The sequence below is a fragment of the Rhinopithecus roxellana genome, chromosome 8, assembly GCF_007565055.1.
Source record: "Rhinopithecus roxellana isolate Shanxi Qingling chromosome 8, ASM756505v1, whole genome shotgun sequence".
Taxonomy (NCBI): Eukaryota; Metazoa; Chordata; class Mammalia; order Primates; family Cercopithecidae; genus Rhinopithecus; species Rhinopithecus roxellana.
Window position 1 is genome coordinate 124,443,268 of NC_044556.1, and position 21,368 is coordinate 124,464,635.

At 34.5% G+C, this 21,368-nt stretch overlaps 2 protein-coding genes across 3 annotated transcripts in view; both read left to right on the forward strand.

Moving 5' to 3' along the window:
* Positions 1-21,368, forward strand: part of RABGAP1L (RAB GTPase activating protein 1 like) — a 781,286-nt gene that overhangs the window by 275,781 nt on the left and 484,137 nt on the right. The window lies entirely within an intron of this gene.
* On the forward strand, positions 5,680-7,571 carry GPR52 (G protein-coupled receptor 52). Its single transcript, XM_010367382.2, has one exon. The coding sequence runs from the start codon at positions 5,837-5,839 to the stop codon at positions 6,920-6,922; it is 1,086 nt and encodes a 361-aa protein (XP_010365684.1). The 5' UTR covers positions 5,680-5,836; the 3' UTR covers positions 6,923-7,571.

Here is a 21,368-nt window from a genome sequence, read left to right on the forward strand (position 1 = left end):
GTGAGACTATATCTCATTGTAGTTTTGATTTGCATTTGCCAGATGCAAATTGAGTAATTTTTCATATACCTCTTGGCAATTTGTTTGTCCTCCTGTGAGAAATATCTATTCCTATCTTTTGCGGACTTTTTAATTGTTTTTTTTTTTTCTCATTATTAATCCCTTGTCAGGTGGATAGTTTGCTAATATTTTCACATTTTATAGGTTGCCTGTTCACTGTGTTGATTATTTTCTTTGCTGTGCAGAAGCTTTTTAGCTTAATATCATCCTGTTTGTCTATTTTTGTTTTGTTGCCTGTGCTTTTGAGGTCTTACTCAAATAATCATTGCCAAAACCAATGTCCTGAAGCATTTCCCCAGTGTTTTCTTGTATTAGCTGCATAGTTTCAGGTCTTATCTTTAAGTTTTTAATCAACTTTGACTTGATTTTTGTATATGGTGAGAGACAGGAGTCTAGTTTTATTTTTCTGCATATGGATATCCAGTTTTTCCAGCAGCATTGATGGAAGACACTGTCTTTTCAATAGTGTATTTTCTTGGTGCCTTTACTGAATTTAGGTTGACTATAAATGTGTAGATTTATTTCTGGGTTCTCTGTTCTGTTCCATTGGTCTGTGTGTTTTTATGCTAATATGCTGTTTTGGTTACTATAACTTTGTAGTATATTTGGAGTCAGGTAGAATGATGCCTCTAGCTTTGTTCTTTTTTCTAAGGATTGCTTTAGCTATTCAGGGTCTTTTGTAGTTCCATACAAATTTTAGTTTTTTTTTTTTTTTCTATTTATTTGAATGTCTTCGGTATTTTGAAAGGGATTGCAGTAAATCTGTATGTTGCTTTGGGTGGTATTGTCCTTTTAACAATATTAATTCTTCGAATCCATGAACATGGCATATCTTTTTAATGTGTTGTTTGGTTTGCTAGTGTTTTGTTAAGGATTTTTGCATCTATGTTCCTCAGGGATATTGGTCTCCTATAATTTTCTTTGTTGTATGTGTCCATGTATGCTTTTGGTATCAAGATAATGCTGGCCTCATAGAATGAGTTTGGAAGTATTCTCTCCTCTTAACTTTTTAAGAATAGTTTGAGTAGAGTTGATATTAGTTCTTCTTTAAGTGTTTGGTAGAATTCAGCAGTGAAGCCATCAAGTTCTGGGCATGTCTTTGATGGGAGACTTTTTATTATTGCTTCAGTCTCTTTACTCATTATTGGGCGTTCAGATTTTCTATTTCTTCATGGTTCAATCTTGGTAGATTGTATGTGTCCAGGAATTTAGCCAGTTTTTCTAGGTTTTCCAGTTTGTTGGCATATATATTTTTCACAATAGTCTCCAATGATCCTTTGTATTTCCATGGAGTCAATTGTAATGTCTTTTTTTCATCTTTGATTTTATTTATTTGGGTCTTCTTTTTTTGCTTAGTCTAGCTACGGGTTTGTTGATTTTGTTTTATCTTTTCAAAAATCAAGTTTTTGTTTTCTTGATCTTTTGTATGTTTTTTAGGTCTCAATTTCATTTACTTCTGCTCTGCTCTTTATTATTCCTTTCATTCTACTAATATTGGGTTGGTTTCTTCTTACTTTTATAGTTTTTTGAGGTGTGTCATTAGGTTATTTATTTGAAGTCTTTCTATTTCTTTGATTAGGCATTTATTTCTATAAGTTTCTGTGTTATTATTGCTTTTGCTGTATCTCATAGGTGTTGGTATGCTGCGTTTCCATTTTTATTTGTTTAAGAACTTTTAAAATTCTCCTCTTAATTTCTTCATTGACCCATTGGTCATTCAAGAGCATATTGTTTAATTTCCATGTATTTGCACAGTTTCCAAAGCTCCTCTTGTGATTTTTAGTTTTATTCCATTGCAGTAAGAAAAGATACTTGATATGATAGAAATCATTTTTATAAAATTTGAAATTATTCTAAGACATTTTCTGACCAGCAGCCATCAGAAGAAAGAAGAGAGTGGGGGTTTTATTTGTTTTATTCTTGTATTTTTGCTTATTTATGGTTCAGGGAGTACACGTACAAGTTTGTTACATGGATAAATTGTGTGTCACTGGTTTGGTATACAAATGATTTCATCACCCAGGTAGTGAGCATAGTGAGCATAGTACCTAATAGGTAGTTTTTCAGTCCTCTCTCCCTCCACCTTTCCTGTGGAGTCAGGCCCAGCATCTATTATTCCCCTCTTTGTGTCCATATGTGCTCAGGGCTTAGCTCCCACTTATAAGTGAGAATATGCAGTATTTGGTTTTCTGTTTTTGCATTGATTTACTTAGGATAATGGCCTCTAGCTGCATCTGTCTTTCTGCAAAGGACATGATTTTGTTCTTTTTATGGCTGCATAGTACTTCATGGTGTATATGTACCATGTTTTCTTTATTTAGTCCATTGTTGATAGGCATCTAGATTGATCCATGTTTGCTATTGTGAATAGTGCTGCATTGAACACATGACTGCATGTATCTTTTTGGTAGAATGGTTTCTATTCCTCTGGGTTGAATGGTAGTTCTGTTTTACATTTTTGAGAAATCGTCAAACTGCACTTCACAGTGGCTGAACTAATTCCACCACCTTGCAAACATCTGTAATTTTTTCACTTTTTAATAACCATTCTGACTGGTGTGAGATGGTATCTCATTGTGGTTTTGATTTGCAATTTTTAGTCTTAAGAATAATAATAACCTATTTCAGTCCTAGTTTCACAAGTCTGTAATTATAGGCAAGTTATACTTACTATCTCTAGTATCTGCTTTCTTCGTTTGGAAAAGGATAATGATGGTACCTACTTCATAGAGTTTTAAGATTTTTATAAAGGAGAAGTATATAATGCACACAGCACAATGCTTGACATATAGAAAATACTCAACAAATGTTAGTTATCTTCCATTTTTATCTTAATTTTCCTGGTGTATTTTAATTCTGAAATAATTTGTAAATTAGTGCTAAGTCACTTTTAAGAAAAGTGCTGATCCCATAAGAAGTATGTTTAAAATAGTGAATGTTTGTCTGTAGTAAGTCAAAATAATCAGAAATGTTTTTAATGTCCATCAAATATTTGAGTTTAATTTGCATTGTTCTAGTTTAGGTATGTGTAGCTCGAGCACTTAGAACAAATTTCTTTGACCATTTGACCTTTTTTTCATATTAGGATAAAAAGTGGATAAGCAATGTTTCTATTTATTCTAATTTCTGTGTTCTTTCGAGATCATATTTGACCTTCATTATTTCTCTGAATAGATTTTGGTACAGTAGTGCTAGTTGTGTTGATTTGTTTGTACAGTTAAATACATCAAACTCAGCAATTTTTTGTGGATGTGGTAGGGATTGGAGAGATTAGTAAATGATTTATAGTTTCTGTTAATTCAAATATAACTATATATTTTAGAGAGAAATTAGTAGTCAAATCACTTTAGTTCATGAAGACTTGGCAGATTTTTAATAATTAATAAGTTTTTTCTGCCAATGAGCATTAGATTACTGCTGACTTTTTAGTGTCATAGTACCTTGTGGTAGTTTCTTTACAGCGTTTACAGGAGTATGCCAGTTTATTTTTTCTGTCCTGTTCATGCAAAATAATCTTTACAAATGCTATAAGGAGAATACCTTGAGAAGTTCATAAATACCTTAATATATTATAAAGATCGGTCAGTTCCATTGTCTTCTTTTGTCAGTCTTGATCGGAGCTTGCCGAGTAAGTCTATAAGCCTGCATGTGCCTGGCAACTGTTACCTAGTGACAGTTTCAGCTGCAGTAGCCATTGGCTGTGCTGTTGATTGGGGCAGGAGGGCCGAGTCACCTTTCTGATGGTGAGTTTTTCTGCATCAGCCCAGGATGAGGAGGAGGAGGAGGGCTTGGGCTCAGGTGGAGGCATTGATGCTGAGAGATTGTGAAGAATATACTGAGAGCATCCTTGTAACTGCATCACAGTAAATCGGACTTCTGAATCAAGCAGCCCAGCCTAGCAGCTGATAAGAGTGAATGTAGGTGAGAAGCATTACCTTATTCCTGTAACAAGAGAACTGTTTTGTGATAAGTGAAACTAGGAATGTACAAGAAGAAATATCCTGTGGCTATTATAAAAGAAGAAGGACTTCCCTGAATGACTTGGTGGTGCATCAGAAAATAACTTTCAGAAGAATGCTTTCTATTAAGCTGCTGCATTGTTCCTGGAGGAAACGTTATTTCTAATGCATGTTATTTCTTCAAAAGATAGGATAACAAAGAATGACAAGAGACTCTCTGAAATGACTTTACTTTTAAAAAATACTTTGGCAAATGTTAACCTGATATCAAAATGACCTTGGAAGCATTTTGGATGGATTCTATCCTGCCAGCCTTGCAATATTTCAAACTCTAGGATTTAAACTCATCTTGATACTTTAGAGGTATTTTAAAATAAGACTAACTTGCAACCTACCTAATGGCCCCTGTGTTAATTGAGCAGTTGCTCAAAATAGAATACAGAAATAGAAGAGGCATTTTTTAACATATGGCTGCTACATAACTGCAAATGTAATAAACAAGGTAATTTTCCACTTTCAGAAGATATAGTTGAAGTAATGATTTAATATGTTAATCATCTACCAAAAATAGAAAAGGTATAGCAAAATAGAATATGAAGCCTATTAGAAATACCTAAGTAATAAATAATGGCAGCATTTCTGGTCAAATAAGCTCAGAGTGTATTGGAAAGTTTTATTATTGTCTAACTTTAGATTTACATATATATGTGAGATATGAGTGTACAGTTGCAAAGGTGAAAAGTAACTGTGAGTTACATATTTTATTTTCATGCTCTATTATAAGGAAGGTGGTATATCAAATAACAAATGTTATTTTAAGTTATAGATGCCAAATTAATACCAAAAATGATTTCATTTTGAAAAGGAAGAGGTATAAGTTACATTGCTGTTAGTATCACCAGTAACTGTAATGAACTAAAACTGCTTTCATCTAAATGCTTTAAAAATGCATGCAGAATTAAAACTTTAGAAGTTTATTATATTTTGTCAGGTGTTAATTCATTAATTCATTGTATATTATCTTTTCTATTGGAAAATACTTTTTTCTCATGAGAGTTATAGGGCAATCTGTAGTCTGTTACCTCTATTCTGCCCATGTAGAGATGAATCTTCAAATTAACTTTGATAGAGTTGTTTTTCTTAGATTTTAGAAAAATGAGAAATAGATTATAAATTTGACCCCCCAACATCAATCCCTGAACTAAGGCCAAAGACACTCTTTTCCACAATGAACTTTTTCTCAGCTTTTCAACCAAATTTGAGGTCTTAAATATTTAAAATCTAAAATACGAATGCATTTTTCATCATAGATAAAGCAGGAAGCCTGAGATGGTTTAAGAGTTTTCCTTTCTCATTCTTCCTAGTTGCTCCCTAAGAAACTGCCTCTCTTGGAGAACAGCCCACAGAAGCTTTTCTTCCTTTGGCAATTCATTTTTTTTTTGCTTTTTACAGTTTTAATTTTTCATAGTGCAAGATAATAAGTCTATTTTCTCTAGAAGTGCCTTATGCCTGCAAAAAGTTATTTGAGGGCAAAGGAAACTAATTAGTGACCTCTTTTCACCTCCTTTCTAGCTTACCCCCTTCTCTCCCCCCCCCACCCCCCCCCCACCCCCCGCCCGAAAGCTGAGGTGTGTCACTGCTGAACTGAGGCTGATGAAGAGACTTGAGCACTCTCTGGGACTCTCAGCTGTGACAGAAGCACAGACATTGTCTACTGAAGCAGGTTCTGAAACACTCGTGTGCAGTGTTTAACAGATGCTGGACAGGGCACCTGCTTGCGGTGGCCAAGTCTGCAGGTATCTTTAAATTTCCAAGCCATGAATGAATCCAGGTGGACTGAATGGAGGATCCTGAACATGAGCAGTGGCATTGTAAATGTGTCCGAGCATCACTCCTGCCCACTTGGATTTGGCCACTACAGTGTGGTGGATGTCTGCATCTTCGAGACAGTGGTTATTGTGTTGCTGACATTTCTGATCATTGCTGGGAATCTAACAGTTATCTTTGTCTTTCATTGTGCTCCACTGTTACATCATTATACTACCAGCTATTTCATTCAGACGATGGCATATGCTGATCTTTTCGTTGGAGTTAGCTGCTTGGTTCCTACTCTCTCACTTCTCCACTACTCCACAGGTGTCCACGAGTCATTGACTTGCCAGGTTTTTGGATATATCATCTCAGTTCTAAAAAGTGTTTCTATGGCATGTCTTGCTTGCATCAGTGTGGATCGTTATCTTGCAATAACCAAGCCTCTTTCCTACAATCAACTGGTCACCCCATGTCGCCTGAGAATTTGCATTATTTTGATCTGGATCTACTCCTGCCTAATTTTCTTGCCTTCCTTTTTTGGCTGGGGGAAACCTGGTTACCACGGTGACATTTTTGAATGGTGTGCCACCTCTTGGCTCACCAGTGCCTATTTTACTGGCTTTATTGTTTGTTTACTTTATGCTCCTGCTGCCTTTGTTGTCTGCTTCACTTACTTCCACATTTTCAAAATTTGCCGTCAGCACACCAAAGAGATAAATGACCGAAGAGCCCGATTCCCTAGCCATGAGGTAGATTCTTCCAGAGAGACTGGACACAGCCCTGACCGTCGCTACGCCATGGTTTTGTTTAGGATAACCAGTGTATTTTATATGCTGTGGCTTCCCTATATAATTTACTTTCTTCTAGAAAGCTCCCGGGTCTTGGACAATCCAACTCTGTCCTTCTTAACAACCTGGCTTGCAATAAGTAATAGTTTTTGTAACTGTGTAATATACAGCCTCTCCAACAGCGTTTTCCGGCTAGGCCTCCGAAGACTGTCTGAGACAATGTGCACATCCTGTATGTGTGTGAAGGATCAGGAAGCACAAGACCCCAAACCTAGGAAACGGGCTAATTCTTGCTCCATTTGAAGAGAGCTACATAGTAAATCAAATGTAATCTGACAGTGGTTTTGGATCATATTCTAGATTCATCTGGAAATTTGCCATCAGAGAAATATTTACTTGAATAGTTGACTATAAAATGAAGTATGAGACTAACGGTTTCTCTTTTTTTTTCTTTTTCATGGAAGAAACTAAAGGGAAGGATGTATAGAGGGTTATCTCATGAAATAATTACAGCATGTGAGTATTTGTGTGCAGTAATAGGAAAAATTAAGCACTGAGATGAAAAATAATATCTCAAATCTTCTGCAGGACATGAGCAAGCTCCTTGGCTTGGCGTTTCTGTCTTTCTGTCTGACTGTACCGTGCCTCTGTCTTTCTCACTTTGTCTGTTTCTCTCACTCTTTGTGGAAGTTATTACTTACATAAATTGCCCTTTATAGAAAAATGCTACATATTATATATGTGGCAAAGTATAATCTTTTGCATCAAAGTGTACCTTTAATCACACTAATCTACAATCCATAAGTGATCTCTTCATGGAGGATGCACAGTAAGCATTGCATTTTATTACTTGCCAAACAACCCCTTTGCTTGTGTTTTTATAATCTTCTCTGCAGCACAATTTTTCTGCTACAAACAAACAGAAACAGTATTTTTGTTTCTTCTGGGTGAAATGACATTTGCTTTTCCCCCTTTTCCTAACAGTCTCCTGTTTTTTTTTTCTTTTTGTCTCTTTTTCTTGATCTGCATCCATTGCTACCTTACTTTAGAAGTGTCTTAGCTATTGAAAGAATCTACTGTATAAAGCATCCATAATGTTAAATAATGTATTTCTTCCAGCAAAGCAATCTGGTAGCTTATTAAATATATTTAATGGCTTTTTGAAACATTTTTATCTGGTTCCTTTTAAATTAGTTCATCTGCTTAAAAGTGATGTCTTTTTTTGCTATAGTAAAGCTTTGTTTTTCTTTAAGAAAACCCACTAGTAATTCTAATGCAGATGCAGGATACTCACCTAGCAGTGAGGCATTACTCTTAAGGGTACTTAGAATGCCCTTTTAAAAAGTAAGTAAATAAAATAAAACATGAATCTTTTTTGTGTTAGGTCTATGATAGCTTACTGTTGTGTCCACTAGTCAGTCATTTGTGTGATTTGCATTTGCACATATTATATTTTTTACAGCAAAGAAAATGTAAATTATATTATCTGTGCCTAATGTTTTCTTAGCAAAATATATAGATCAATGTTGTTTAAGTTGTCAACATTGGAAAAAGTATATACAAAAACTTATTTTAAGAGAAGAATACTTTTGTGTAACTGTTATTTAGATATTTATATTAGACAAAGCTGCATTTTTAGTGCTGCTGAGAATATAATATACTTAATTATCAAATACAGGTAAGAGCTGACAGTATTTTCTTTTGTAATGATCTGTTTTCAAATGCAGAGATTAACTTATTTTTTTGCGTGCTACATGGGATTGTGTAATAAATTGTCAGGGGTTTAGATGTAGCAAAGTAGCATTTTGGGGAATTAGTGAAGCAGGTATGAGCAGTAAAACATCTAAATATTACTTTTTTACCATAAGTTTCTTGCCTGAAAGATATTTTAAAATTTATATCAAACTACTGAGTATTTTTCTTCTCAGCATTTTTGATTTCTTTGTTTTATGAAATGCATTTAATAAAATGTGCCTATGACTCTTCAAATTAGAAGCCAACCATGTTTGCACCCTGGTGGTTTGGCTTCAAAGGTCTTTTAGTAGAAATGTTGTCATTTTATTGAGGTTGTTCTGAACCCCTGTATATTTTTAAACATGTAAGAAAAATTTAAAATAAAGAATAAAACAATATTCTATATATCAAAATCAGACTTTGCTTCAGTTTAATAAAACACTTAGGACAAGAGTTTACTTTTTTGGGAATCAAAAAATAATTGTTTTGTACTTCTGTAGCCTGGGTTTATATTTATTCTTGTCCCCTGTTTGCCAGTGGCATCTTGGTTTAAATGTGCCTTTTAAATTCAGACCAGTTCAAGGAAAACATAAAGTTCAAGGAAATATAGTACTGCTGACATTTCAGATATCACATATAAGATCTTCAAAATTGTACATATTATTTGGTAATCGTATCTTAATTTCTTTAAGGAATAAATATAGTTAGAAAAGACCCAGTGGATTCTATGTACAGAAAGCCTGAGGCCATGTTTACTGCATTTTATCCTTATTATGTGCCAGGCTCACTGTTCAGTTTTACATGTGTTATACATTTAATCCTCACTACAGCCTTTTGAGATAATAGTTATTATTCCCACTCCAAAGATAAGGAAACGAAAGAAAAATGATTATTCATCAGTTAACTAGTCAATGGCAGAGGTTCCCGCCCATCCAGTAGGCCTGGGCCAAAGCCTGCCTACTTCACCAGTAGGCTACACTGCTTTCATTTCAAAAGCCTTTAAATTTTTGTACCTCTGTCTATACCTTTTCCCTACAATATTTCTCTGAGTTTTATTTCTTTTTTTCTCATCATAAGTCTTTTGCTTGAGTTCTTTTCTTGTCTTGTGATCTTTTTCTTTGATCTTACAAGTTTCTTTTATTAAAACAGCAATCTGATAAGCTCAAACTTACCAGTTTAGTCTGTAATCAAACTGAAATTCTTAATATTACTTTCATTTACTTTTGTTATTTCCCTTGAATAACTTTTTGAAATCTCTATCAATTTCTTTTTGAAATTGAATTGTTTTGAAGAGGAAGAGTAGAAAAGAAAAGCTTTATCATAGGCTGAAAGAGGCTGAATGAGGCAAGTTCTAAGTTTAGTTTTTAAATTTACTATAGTTTTTATATACAACTCTAGGGCAAACCACTTAACTTCCTTTTGTCATATTTAATGTGTTTATATAATAAGATAATACTTATTTTGAAACCTCTCTTTTTAGGTAATGTGTTTTAAGAATAGGAAGCATAACCATTTTTCTCATTATTATATTGTATTTTGTGGTAATTATCTGGCTTGGTTGTAAAAGACAGCCCAAAAATAATGCATTCTGTACTCTCTTTCCTAAGGGTTCTATTATTTGCATAGCTGTTTCTAGAGTTATAGAGTGTTGGAAAGCTTAATAATTTACACTATTAGTATATGAAACTTGGGCTGAGATCCAGGCCCTCATAAACTGCTTGGCCTTAGGTAAGATACCAAATGCTCTAAAACCTTAGTTTTGGCATTGATTAAAAAATATTAAGTCAGAGACTTGTAGCTCCCTGTTCAGCTGAATTTGAGAATTAAATGGAAATTTGTAGTATGTGTGCCCAGAACAGCACCTGGCACAAAAAAAATGTTCAGAATATGGTAGCTGCTGTTTTTGTTTGTTTGTTTGTTTGTTTGAGGCGGAGTCTTGCTCTCTTGCCCAGGCTGGAGGGCAGTGGTGCGATCTCAGCTCACTGCAAGCTCTGCCTCCCGGGTTCACGCCATTCTCCTGCCTCAGCCTCTTGAGTAGCTGGGACTACAGGCACCCGCCACCACACCCGGCTAATTTTTTGTATTTTTAGTAGAGACGGAGTTTCACCGTGTTAGCCAGGATGGTCTTGATTTCCTGAGCTCGTGATCCGCCCACCTCGGCCTCCCAAAGTGCTGGGATTACAGGCGTGAGCCACTGTGCCTGGCCTGTAGCTGCTGTTTTATTATCTTTGTGGGTGCCATATTTATTAACATCACAACTTAAAGGTCACTAATCCGAATTCAAACAGAAATAATCCATTGAGCGTTAGGGTTTTCTAAGATAGCATTTCTTTCTGTAAATCAATTTAAACTCAAATTTTGGGTTAAACTCAGATATTTCAAGTGTATTTCTGAAAGCTCATTTCCCAGGAATGGTTATTCATGAACACATCGTTTGAGATAAAAGATATCCAGCAAGCGGATGTTGAGATGAGACAGTCAGGCATGATTCAGAGGTTAACCTACCTCTTACTTTATTACACTAAGTACACTTAAACATTTTATTCTCATTAGGGAAGTAATAATAGGAAGGATTATCCAGGGATGTCTTGTCATTTGTCTTTGCACTTTAATTTTCCTCATTTATTAAAATGGGATTTGAAGTATTTTGTCATGTATCTATTTCTTGGGAGAAACAATGATTAATAAGCTGATTTGCTCCATAGATACCATAAATTATGTGAATTTAAAGATAAATGAGGTTGCCTTAAAGGACCTTTCCTCTTTTCCTCCCCACCCTAGAAGGTAATCATTAGATGTGAAAAAGATACAATTATATAATAAGTAGATAAAAAAGATTTAGATGTGAGAAATCTGCTGGTGTAACATTCTGAGCATGGATAGTATCATGTATGTGCAGGTAGGGCCATTTTGGTGCATAGGAGCATGTATGTGTTACTGAGTCAGTGCTATACTCTGATGTGTAGGTTCCAAAAGATGCTCTTTTCCTTGAGCAGAACTTAACTTTATTTTAGATTAAGAGGGGTATGTAGAAAGTGGTACATCCTATAACCAAATATATAGATATTGAGGAAAACAAAATGGCTAGAATAGAAAAAACAGTTCCCATTTTATGATTTCTCATAAATGGAAGTTTGATTCAGTGTTAGTCTTGCTCTGTATTTTAAAATATTGATAACTTTTTTTAGTAGTAAAAGCGTTTTTTAAAATATTAACATGATGTAATTAAGTTTTTCCTTCATGACTATTTTGTTTTAATTTTTACAATGAGCATTGGTAAAATTTCTTTTATAATCCGGATAATTAATATTTGGTTTAAAAGAATGCTGAAAGCTGGACGTGGTGGCTCACGCCTGTAATCCCAGCACTTTGGGAGGCTGAGGTGGGCGGATCACGAGGTCAGGAGATTGAAACCATCCCTGCCAAAATGGTGAAATCCCGCCCCTGCTAAAAATACAAAAATTAGTTGGGTGTGGTGACGCGCACCTGTAGTCCCAGATACTTGGGAGGTTGAGCCAGGAGAATCACTTGAACGCAGGAGGTGGAGGTTGCAGTGAACTGAGATCGCACCACTGCACTCCAGCCTGGCGACAGAGTGAGATTCCTTCTCGGAGGGGGGAAAAAAAGAAGAAGAATGCTGAATATTTTAAAAATATTTTAACATTTCATGAAACAGCTTATGTTGATCCTACAAATAACACTATCCAATAATGTCTCAATATTGTCTTATAAAGATAGGCTATATAGTTTTTCTGAGTTCTGTAATATTTGTTATTTCAGGTAGGTTTTTCCAATAAACTTGACAACTTTCTTCTTGCAATATGAGATGTTCTTGACTTATTTTTGTTTTAATGTAAACAGTTTGAGGTGTTACTTGATGAATCTGAAATGGTTCTCAATCACTGTAGGATTTTCTTTTTTTTTTTTTTTTTGAGACAAGATTCTCGCTCTGTTTCCCAGGCTGGAGTGCAGTGGCACTATCTCTGTTCCCTGTGAGCTCTGCCTCCCGGGTTCATGCCATTCTCCTGCCTCAGTCTCCCGAGTAGCTGGGACTACAGGCGCCCACCACCATTCCCAGCTAATTTTTTGTATTTTTAGTAGAAATGGAGTTCCACCTTGTTAGCCAGGATGGTCTCGATCTCCTAACCTCGTGATCTGCCCGCCTCGGCCTCCCAAAGTGCTGGGATTGCAGGCATGAGCGACTGCGCTAGGCCCACAGTAGGATTTTTAAATGCATCATTGGTGGCACCTTTCTGCATTTTTCCATCTTTAAACAACAAAAAGATGGCCCTGCATTAGGAAATAGGCTCTAGCTGGTACGTTACCTGCATTTCCTACATAGGCAGAATTCTCCAAAGAACATATTTATAATTTTTAAGGGTAACTTTTTTCTGCTTTTATGTATGACTTTCTACAAAGGTGAAGAAAATAACTAATAAATTTAGCAGGAGTCTGTTATATCTGATAAATATTTAACACGAAAGGCACATATCACCACCTTCATTATGGTAAATGGAGCCAAATTAGTTTTTGAGATTCTAAAATTCTAAGGTTTAAAGTGATAAATAGTACATAATAATAGAATTCATGAAATGAAAATAATTTGTAAAAATTTGCAAACTTCCAAAAATGATACTTTATACAAAAGAAATACCTATCATTGACTTAAACATTTGACCCCAGTTTTATTTTATTTTCTACTTAAGCAATTGTAAATAAGGTTGATGCCAGTTAAAATATGGCAAAATATATATTATAAATGTAATTATTTTAATTGCAAGGCACAAACAAGGTACAGAGTTGTACGACCTGTTCTTTAAAATTTTGTAATTTATTTTTGAATAAAATGTGGATTGTAGCAAGATATGTGCAGTAATTTTGTCTGAGATTATACATGACACAAAGAATGTTTATGTACATACTCTGTAAAGTATAGCTTTAAGACGTTTACTTATGTTATTAATAGAGTTTGAAGTTTAATATAATTATTAGTGGATGGCACATTTTTATACAAATAAACTCTTCACAATTATTCATTTACTTTTTCAGGAATTATATAATTAAGAATGCTAAATTGGTAAGAAATTATTGGAAAACACTGCAAGTTGAAATTTGGAAATGCTTATAATGTTTTTGAAAATATATAATGCTCTTGACATTATAAACGAGGTCTAGTCTAAAAGCTTCTGTGAGTAAACACTATCTCATTTCACATATAGAAATCTGACATAAGATTTTAAGTGACCCTAACAAGATCATGTCGTTTGACAAAGATACTACTGACCACATGTTTTGTGTGACAATAATGTTGCCTGTGATAAAGTTCTTGAATAATGTATTTATAGATGACTGGTAATAGAGTGACCTGATCTTTCTTTCTTGAAAAGAAAATGAAGACTTACTTATTTGATATAGAAGAAATTCTATGTGAAATTTTTTCTTTTAATTCGTGACGCAGGAAAAATTATTTTAAAATTAACTTTATGTTGGAGATGTGATTTTTGATATCATAGAAATTTTTGATGCGATGTATTATCAGCCTTGATTGGTGTTTTAATATTTCTTAAAACAGTTTTTTATCTATAGAGGGTAACAAAAAATTTACTTCTCCTTTTGAAAACACAGCAGTCATCTACTGAATATATTGAGATATGTAGAATAAATTGAACAGTGTTTGCTGTGTATTCTAAAAACTATAACCTTAAAGATGAAGACATCATGTACCCTAGAACTTAAAGTATAATAATAAAAGATGAAGACATCAAAATCACATTATATTAATGTACTTACTTTTGGAAAGTACTAATTTCATAGTCATGTACTTTATGTTTTGAATTTTTTTTGTAATAGATTTGCAATGTTGTTGAGTCACTATAGGTTGGATTTTTCTCAAGCATTATGATGGAAAAGATTTTGATGTTTCAGGCTATAGTGCTTTTGTATGTTTGTGATCTAACATATCAGTCATGGAATCAGTGATTAGTTTGAATTAGTGATATATTAAATAAAACCTTTTAAATAAATAATTCAGTTTTATTTCAATGAAATAAATGTAGTTTCAGAAAAATTAAAGGGACTCAAATTAGGCAAACACATGATTGCCTTGTAAATGTCCTTAGAGGAAATCTTTAAGTAGTTTCTAGTGTGTGTATCAGTTGAATAAAAATGAGTTCCATTGAGTTATTTGAAAAGTTTATTTTCTTAAATATGTAAAATTTCCATAACAATTTTATAACTACTTAATTTATGCTACTTATTTAGAGTTTGCAGGATGAATCATTGCAAAGTCCAAATTTGGATTTTAATCTGAATTAACCAGATATTTTTGCATTTCAAATCAACAAATTAGGTCAGTAAATATTTATCGATTATGCTATGTTAAGGGCATACATTGTGGTTCTATAGTAGTTTTGGATTCTTAAGAGTAACTCATTGAATTGTGTGAATCCAATAAGCAGGAAGATTAATTTCTAGAATTTGAGGGAGAGATTGCAGAAAAGTCATAGGAACTATGCAATACATTGTAGCATTAGAGGGATTAATGCATTTTACAATATGAATTGGCTTCAGTATTTAGCCATGTGTTTGGATGTTATAGTTCTAAAGGATACCACAGGATATTTGAGAAATTACTAAAGTGAAAGGAGAGGAAATGTTCAGTGTTCAGATTAGTACAAAAGTGTTGTGGGGAGAAATACACCATAACTTTGGAATGCAGTGTAAGAAAAAGAAAATATCCTTTATGTGGATTATATCTGATTAGAGTAAAATCATCACTTTAGGTATAAATTATAAGCTGTGAGATTAGGACAGGAATATTAACATGGGTAGAAGTAGCTTGAGGAATTGCACATAGGACATGTTATACCAACTCAGGCATCATCTTTTTTTTTTTTTTGAGATGGAGTCTTGCTTTGTCACCCAGACTAGAGAGTGATCACCAGTGTCAGCCAGGCAGTGGAGTGATCTTGGCTCACTGCAGTGTCTGCCTCCCGGGTTCAAGTGATTCTCCTGCCTCAGCCTCCCAAGTAGCTGGGACTACAGGTGTGCACCACCACACCCCGCTGATTTTTGTATTTGTAGTAGAGACTGGGTTTCACCATGTTGGCCAGGCTGATCTCAAACTCCTGAACTCAAGTGATTCAGCTGCCCTGGTCTTCAAGTGATGGGACTACGGGTGTGAGCCACCATGCCTGGCTTCAGGCATCTTCTTAGACCACTTTTTCTAGAGTTGTTTTCCTAATATTTGTCTTGTGATTACAAGTGTATGTCACTATATGCAGGCTATTATGACAGGCAGGTTTTAGCTTCTGTGTCAGTCAAGTTAATCATATGATGTAGGCCTAATATTTTTTGAATAATAGAATCACTCATTCTTTCATTTAAGTATTTATCAGGTTGTTACTGTGTGCCAGGGACTATTCTTAATGCTATGTAAGATAAGGAAATTTCTAAGTAAAACAGATTTTCAGTTCTCCAAGAGCACTTAGACTGCAAGGGGCTATATGGACTTTATATGGATAACTATAGGGCAAGATAGGAGTTGACAAATTATAGTCCACTGACTGTTGTAGATACAATTTTACTGGACCATAGCAGCACTCATTCATTTATATATTACCCATGGGTGCTTTTGTGCTACAATGGTAGAGAGTAGTTGTGATGGAGATGTTATGTCCTACAAAGCCTAAATATTTACTGTCTGGCCCTTTATAGAAAAAAATTTGCTGACCCCCTGGTATGAGACATTATAATGCCTTTTGTATGCTATTCGCAATAGAATGTTGTGCTTTTATGTTTGCTAAAGGATCTCATATGAAGGAGTGATTTCAACCTGATTCAGTCAGGCATCAGGAAAATTTCTAGCATATGAGTAAAAACCTAGATATTGATTCCTCCTCTATGATTCCAGTGGTTTGTCAATTGTATACCTGTCTGTAAATGAAACACAGATCTACTTTTTCTAATTAGTTCTTACTATTATATAATTAGTCTCAGGTAAAGTTCTTTGCATATCAAACTTAGTGTCTAGTTTCTTAACTACTAATAAAGCATAATCATATTTTACCTTTAAGCATGGAGTCAGTAATTATTAACATTGGATGTAGTCTTCAAACTTCAGAAGCATTTGTTAAACTTCTCATCAATAAATGATAATCTCATAGTCTAAAAGAGTTAATTTACTTATAAGTAAGCATGCCTTTTTTGTAGTACTCTGATAGGCAGTAAAACAAAAAACTACAAAACAGAAGATCTAGCTGTATAAGAGCCAAATTTACATGCAACTCTAAAACATATACGACTTAAGAGAATTTATAATTCAGCACCAATGTGTGACATTTTTAATAAGCTCTTGATAATATATAAGTTAGAAGATAAATCGATATAGTCCTACACTTGGCTAAGATGTATAGCAGTGCTAGGAGTTTTATGTTTTTTGTCATTGTCAACTAATGAATGAAAATACAAAGCAATTTTAAATGAGCCACAATTTATATTTACACAAAATTAAGCCGTTTTAAAAATCTTGATGTTTCAGTTAATCACAGGTATTTGATACATTATTTAATAATATTTGCCTTGGCAGTACTATTGTTTTAAACTATTAATAATCCATTGGGAAGTTTTGGTTTTCTTCAAGTTTAGTAAATCAGTAAGAAAATGAATAAACGATCTTGATGTTTTTCTTGAAAATACAGTTCACTACATCTGTTTGAATAAAGGAGACACTTAAACAGTTGTCTGTCATTGTCTGTGTGGGATTGGTTCCAGGACATCCCAAGGATACCAAAATCCACAGATGCTCAAGTCCCTTTTGTGAAATCGTATACTATAACCTACACACACCCTCCCGTATACTTTAAATTATCTCTGAATTACTTATAATATCTAATACAATGTAAATGCAGTGTAATTCGTTGTATTGTTTAGGGAATAGTGACAAGAAATGTACAAACACATTTCAAGTACATATACAAGTCTGTATATGTTGAACACAGATGCAACCATGCATTTTTTTTCCCCTGAATATTTTCAAGCAGTGGTTAGTTGAACCTATGAATATGGAGGACTGACTGTATATGCTTTTATGCTTTCAGTACTGTTTAAAGTCATTGAGATAGTAGAGCCATCACTATAACCCATATAGTCAGAGTGAATACCTTAATAATGTTTATTGTATGTTTTCCCAAACAAATGAATAGAATAATTTTATGTAAAATTGTGTATTAAAAGATTGTAAATGGTCAGGTTTCCATTAGTTTAATTTTGAGAGAAAGAATTCAGAGAATCATTAGGTCCTTCTGCCTTTTTTAGAACAATCAATGGACTGAAGGGTCTTAAGACCTCAGGGATTTCTTATAGAGATAATTTGAGTGACAAAGTATTGTTTCCACTTTTTTATGTACCCACCAGCTTGCCCTTCCATAATTGGCACCTTTTAATTTCTGACAATGTTGTAAAAGGATGAGTTATAGCAAATCACTATTAAGTTATCTCAAATGTTTCTAATTCTCATCCCTTCCACATAATTAACTTCCTTTTATTCCTCCTCATTCATTTTAGTTATTTTTATTTTTAATTGTCAAAGAAATATTTGCTCATAAAGGAAATTTAGGGAATGTTTAAAATGATAAAAAGAGACTAAATTACACATAGTTCTCTTACCCAGATATAATTAGGTGTGATGATAATGACAGTTGATTTTGGTTTTCTTTTCTTCCATTTCCCCCCTATGGATTAGAGCTTTTTCTTTTTTTTTTTTTTTTTTTGAGACGGAGTCTCGCTGTGTCTCCCAGGCTGGACTGCTGTGGCCGGATCTCAGCTCACTGCAAGCTCCGCCTCCCGAGTTTACGCCATTCTCCTGCCTCAGCCTCCCCAGTAGCTGGGACTACAGGCGCCCACCACCTCGCCCGGCTAGTTTTTTGTATTTTTTAGTAGAGACGGGGTTTCACTGTGTTAGCCAGGATGGTCTCGATCTCCAGACCTCGTGATCCGCCCGTCTTGGCCTCCCAAAGTGCTGGGATTACAGGCTTGAGCCACCGCGCCCGGCCGGATTAGAGCTTTTTCTAAAGGATTTTTAAATGTGGGTATTTATAACTTTTTTAGAACAATTTATAACATTTTTCCATATTATTGCATATTGTTTATGAACATTTTTATAAATTAGGCCTTTCCACATTTAGTATTATTTTCTTACAACTTTTAAGGGAGAAATACTGAAGCAAACAGTATGAAGGTATTTTACGATTATTTATATATATTGCCAAATTGGTTTCCCAAAGGAGTGATCCAGTTTATCTTCACACTAATAATGTGTCAAACTATGATGATTCATTGCAAAATTGCTAGCAGCAATTCTACATTAATAAATAAATTAAAGGAATTTGATTTTTTACTTATTTCTTCCCAGCCCCATAGGGAATTTGTTTACTTCTTTGCAATTTTTTTTTCTTCCCTACACTAAAACATATAGGTAGGTAGGTAGGTGGGTAGGTAGGTAGATGGATGGATGGATCGACGGATGGATGAACTAGGATGGATCTGCTGAGCCTCTTTTAAACCAAATTGTCTCAAATTATGTATTCCAGAAGTCTTTAAGCTCAGATAATCTTCTCACTATTGTTATCTCACCATTTACTTCGTGCTGCTACTGCTTTGTTGTTTAAGGCCATGCATTATTTTAAGAACACTGAATTCTGTCAATGCTGTTCTCCTATTATTACTGCTATCTTCAGCATTATCTGTTTCGTTGTATCTTGTGTGTGCCACACAGCCATGTAGATAATGGGTTTGAGAAAGGCTTCAAAATTTTTTTCTATTCTTCTGCCTTTGTTGCAGTGATATCTCTACCGGCCTTTCAAGGTAGGGGAGGATATTTTCCTAAGCAGAAAATTTTGAGGCCAGTGTCCTTGGAGAGTTTGTGAACATGAAGATTTCAGTAGTTAAGCGCTGACCCCAGGCCTGGTATTGATACTTAGGATTTCCCTAACCTGCAGAACCATGGGAATAGTATGTATTCCCATATAGTGGTAGAGCCATGGTAAGCAAATCAGCTTTCACATTAGAAAAGTCACACCTGGTGTGGTTGTCTAACAAGCAAGCATGCTTGCAGGTCCATACTGTTTCTCTTCATTATGTCTTTTACATCTCTCTGGCTCCTCAGAGTGCTTTGTATATAGTGGCTACTGAATTATTTATTGAGCTGACTACAGAGTGCTCTGTATATAGTAAGTCATCTATTTCTTGAGCCGAATTGAATTTGTTAGGGTTAACAGTATTTCTTGGGTCTCTTCCAGTAGTTCTTTCATCTCCGACTCACTTGATGTGGTTGGACTGAAGATTACTTCAAGATTCTTTTCCCCAGTGCTTTGCTGTTACCGACTGGGGAAGTTATGGAAAAGAATATTTTAGGAGAGTTGAATGATGATTTAATATACCTATCTTTTAATATAACTTCCCACTTTAATTGAATTTTTCCTTCCAAAATTGACATTCAGTGAACTTATAGGCTGTTCTTGAATATGTGTCTTAAAGGGGGGTGAATGCACTTTGGAGTAGCTCAGGCTTTTTCCATAATGTTTATTTATATTCAGCTGAAATGAATGTATTTTTGGCTTTTTCCCATTGTGATTATATAGGAAGAATGAGAATTTTTGTTTTACCCAAGAACCTTCTATATATCTTAGTAGAACCGTTGTTTCTGTCCAGGCTTTTCCTGGTCTTGAACCATTCTCGTAAAATATGGTTTTGAAACTCATCACCAACTTTTCCCTGAATATGCTCTGATAATACTTCTTTTAATGGTGCTCAGAGCTGAATAAAATGTTACGTGTGTGATGGGACTAGTAACAGATCAGAGTGAGACTATCGTTTTCCCTTGGTTTATATAACTATTCTGCGATTTACTCAGGCCAGAAATAAGTTACATATTTTTGGTAGTTACATTTTGTCCTTTAATTTATTGAGTTTATTTTCAATAAATCCATATGTCTGCTTTACACCTGCTTAATTTATATTCCTTCTCCATATACGTACAATGGTTTTTGTTTTTTAAAACTAATTTTACATTGTTATTTCCCTTCAACTTCATCTTGTTAGAGTTGGCTCACTTTTTCCAGCATTTCTGAAACCTTTGTTCCATTTCTAATACAGTCATTAAACTTTTGACTTCTGCAAATGTGATACACTTTTTTTTTTTTTCAACTTTTATTGTAGGTTAAGGGGCTACATGTGCAAGTTTAGTACTTGGGGAAATTTCAAGACACTGAGCTTTGAGGTAGGAATGATTCCATCACCCAGGTAGTGAGCATAGTACCCAATAGGTAGTTTTTCAACCCTCCCCCCCTTCCCTCCTCCCTCTAGTGGTCCCCAGTGTCTGTTGTTCCAATCTTTATATTTATGTGTACCTATGTTTAGTTCTCTGTTGTAAGTGAAAGCATGTGATGTTTGGTTTTCTGCTCCTGAGTTAATTTGCTTAGGATAATGGCCTCTACCTACATCTGAGAACGTGAACAGATGCTTCTCAAAAGAAGCCATATGTGTGGCCAGCAAAGATATGAAAAAATACTCAACATCAGTTATCATTAGAGAAATGCAAATCAAAACCACAATGAGATACCATCTCACACCAGTCAGAGTGTCTGTTACTAAAAAATAAAAAAAATAGTAATAATAACAGATGTTGGTGAGGTTGCAGAGAAAAGGGAACACTTATATATTGTTAGTGCTTATTTTATAACATCTAATTTGATATAATCCAGATATTTGGATTTGTCAGATGAGAATTATTTATTTCCTAAGCTTATACTACATATTGGATTATAAATTTTTTTAAGTCCTTCCATTTACCCGTTAAGCAACCAAAGTATAATTTGATGTGTGATTATTTGATAGCATTTACTATGAGAAATGTTACCATTTGTATTCCATAACTACACTTAAAATACAGGAAGATTTTAATATAGATACCTTTAGCATTTGGGACATATTTTGCAGAAAGGTTTTCAAGAATGCC